Genomic DNA, 2,443 nt, shown 5'->3' with positions numbered 1-2,443 from the left:
TGTGAGCTCTACCCTTACCTATGGGACGTTACCCTTGCGAAATGGCTATATCCAGACCTAACAGTGCGCCCAAGCCTCAATTTTACCAACTTGATAATCAAAGAAGACACATCACGGTCCATGACCATCAACGCACAGCCTCGAACCATATCGCATGAGGACATTCTTCAGGTGAGGCGTAGAGATAACGACCTGCCCGAAGTGCTGATTATATCAGGTGAAGGAGGTATGGGGAAAACCACTCTCCTCAAATTCTTGACTGAGACCTGGGTGGAGAACCCAAAGCAAATCACAGGACTTGAAAACGTTTCACATCTAATTTACTTCCAGCTTCGAGGCTCAAGCATCAGCAGCTTCAAGGACCTACTAAAGAATTTGATTCCAAACACCTTTCAGGAATCCGGAGTTAAGTTGGAGTACTTTGAAGACTTCTTCTTGAATTTCAATGTAGTCTTCCTTCTGGATGGCTATGACGAAGCAAACGAAGAGTCAAAGAAACTCATCACTGACCTATTAAGGTTTCAACAAAGCAATATGCGCTTTGTGATAACTACCAGGCCAGGCTGCTTGAACGATCTGATTCATATTGCAGAGCAAAGAAAGAAGGTAATGAACATTGAAATCAAGGGAATACGAAGGGCAGACCGTCTGTACTTTGTTGAAAAAACATTGTCAGAAATTGAACATGACCCAGTCCGCAGAAATGCACTGAGGGACAATATCATTGCAAACCTAGAAACCCTATATATGGATATGGATGAACTGGACGTCCCTCTGACGATAACACTCGTGATTATTCGTGAGTTTAAAGACCCTTCCCAACGCTCTACAGATATTTATGAGGATTTGACAGTCCTCATGATGGGCAAGATCACAGAGAGGTTGGCAGTGCAAGGGATTGCTGATGCTGAAAACAAGGTCAAAGACTATTTCAGTACCTTGAGGAAAGTGTCCCTTCGTGGTCTGAAAAGAAAGGAACATGACCTTTGGCCAGAAACAGTGACGGAACTGAAAGCAAAGTGTGACAGTCTTAATGTGCCATATATAGATATGTTATCTGGATTTTTCAGTTCAAAGAGAACCAGGAAGGATCTAACATTTGAACAAACTTGGTCCTTCCCACACAATAAGTTCCAAGAACATTGGGCAGCTGGATATATTGTCACACAGTTTTCAACTTGGAAATTAAGAAATGTTCAAGAACTATCTCAGAAAGAGGTTGAATGTCTGGCAGACCATCCTTACTTGAAAGTGTTCTTCGAAGACTCAGAAGAAGCAAGACAATTTTTTAGTGAAGATGGAAATGCTGAAGATATGTTCATAGATCTAATGTGCAAAGTAGTCAATTTGGTGTTGAAGAGTCAAAAACCACTGATTAAGCATTACCTCCCAGCGCTCACTAGCCTTGTTCTATACAGTAAATGTTCTCGTCCAGTAAAAGGAAGGAGATGTAACACAGAGTGCCGGCTGATGCGAGCAACAGGGAATTTAACAAATATGTTAGAGGTATGCAATGCTGGATTGCAAGATATTGATGGCATTGACGTATTTGGAAGCTTCTATAAAGAAATTGTAGCTGCGACTAGCCATCTTCGGCCTCAACATGTCGTTAGGGCGGTTGAAGACGATTCCGACGATTACCATACTTGTGAGGTGGAATCCAGCTTTCACCAACTGGTCAAGCGAAATGTCGAACTCGTGACGAAAGAGAAACTCAAGGATGAAACGGTCCCACAACTGATAGATTTTGCACAAGATGCCTTCGCTTCCATCAAGAAGATAATGAATCCAGAAACGACATCAGAAGGAATCCAGCAATTTGCATCTGGGTTACCGAAATTAATTGATGCATTCAAATAGTATTCAATTATCAGCCTAATGCTGGTTGACTGGACAGGTTACCATCTACAGAATGTGTATCAAGTTGAACATTTCTAATAATGACTGTAGATGTAAGTGAAAGGTGAGGTAATTAATCATAGTTACGAATGTACGAATTACTAATTGAATCCACCTTCTGCAGAATTTGATGACTTATTGAACTTAACGTGTCATGGAAGAAATAGTGCCAGTATTAGCGGGCAAAATAGACCTAAGAAACGTGATGTAACTACACCATGTTTTCTCATTTTAATATAAGAAGTATATCTAAGATTTGCCATTTGTATTAAATGTTTTTTGTTCCGGTATCATGTTTCCTTACCCTTATGAAGTTATAAAAGCAGGTAGTAAATGAGATTTGCATGTGAAAAAATGCAATAGATAATAGATGATAATATGACCAGGAACACCAACACAACAATAACAGCAAGAAAGATGGTTATGGAAGATTTAGCCTTCTAAATAAAACCTAAGACTTATATTAAGAGTAATAACACTGTTCAAAAGGTCCATTGAACTACTTACCACTACTGTAACTAATACTACTGTTACTTCCGCTGCC

General features: G+C 40.0%; 1 protein-coding gene across 1 annotated transcript in view; it reads left to right on the top strand.

The window, feature by feature from the left end:
- Window positions 1-2,187, top strand: part of LOC113821210 (uncharacterized) — an 8,702-nt gene extending 6,515 nt beyond the window's left edge. The window contains exon 2 of the mRNA XM_027373686.2: window positions 1-2,187. This exon is cut by the window's left edge and continues 799 nt beyond it. Coding sequence (XP_027229487.2) covers window positions 1-1,860 — 1,860 coding nt within the window. The 3' untranslated portion in view covers window positions 1,861-2,187.
- The last annotated feature ends 256 nt before the right edge of the window (window positions 2,188-2,443 follow it).

This window comes from Penaeus vannamei, chromosome 38 (genome assembly GCF_042767895.1).
Source record: "Penaeus vannamei isolate JL-2024 chromosome 38, ASM4276789v1, whole genome shotgun sequence".
In the NCBI taxonomy this organism is placed as follows: domain Eukaryota; kingdom Metazoa; phylum Arthropoda; class Malacostraca; order Decapoda; family Penaeidae; genus Penaeus; species Penaeus vannamei.
Note: the sequence above shows the minus strand (reverse complement) of the source record. Positions and strands in the feature narration are given on the sequence as shown.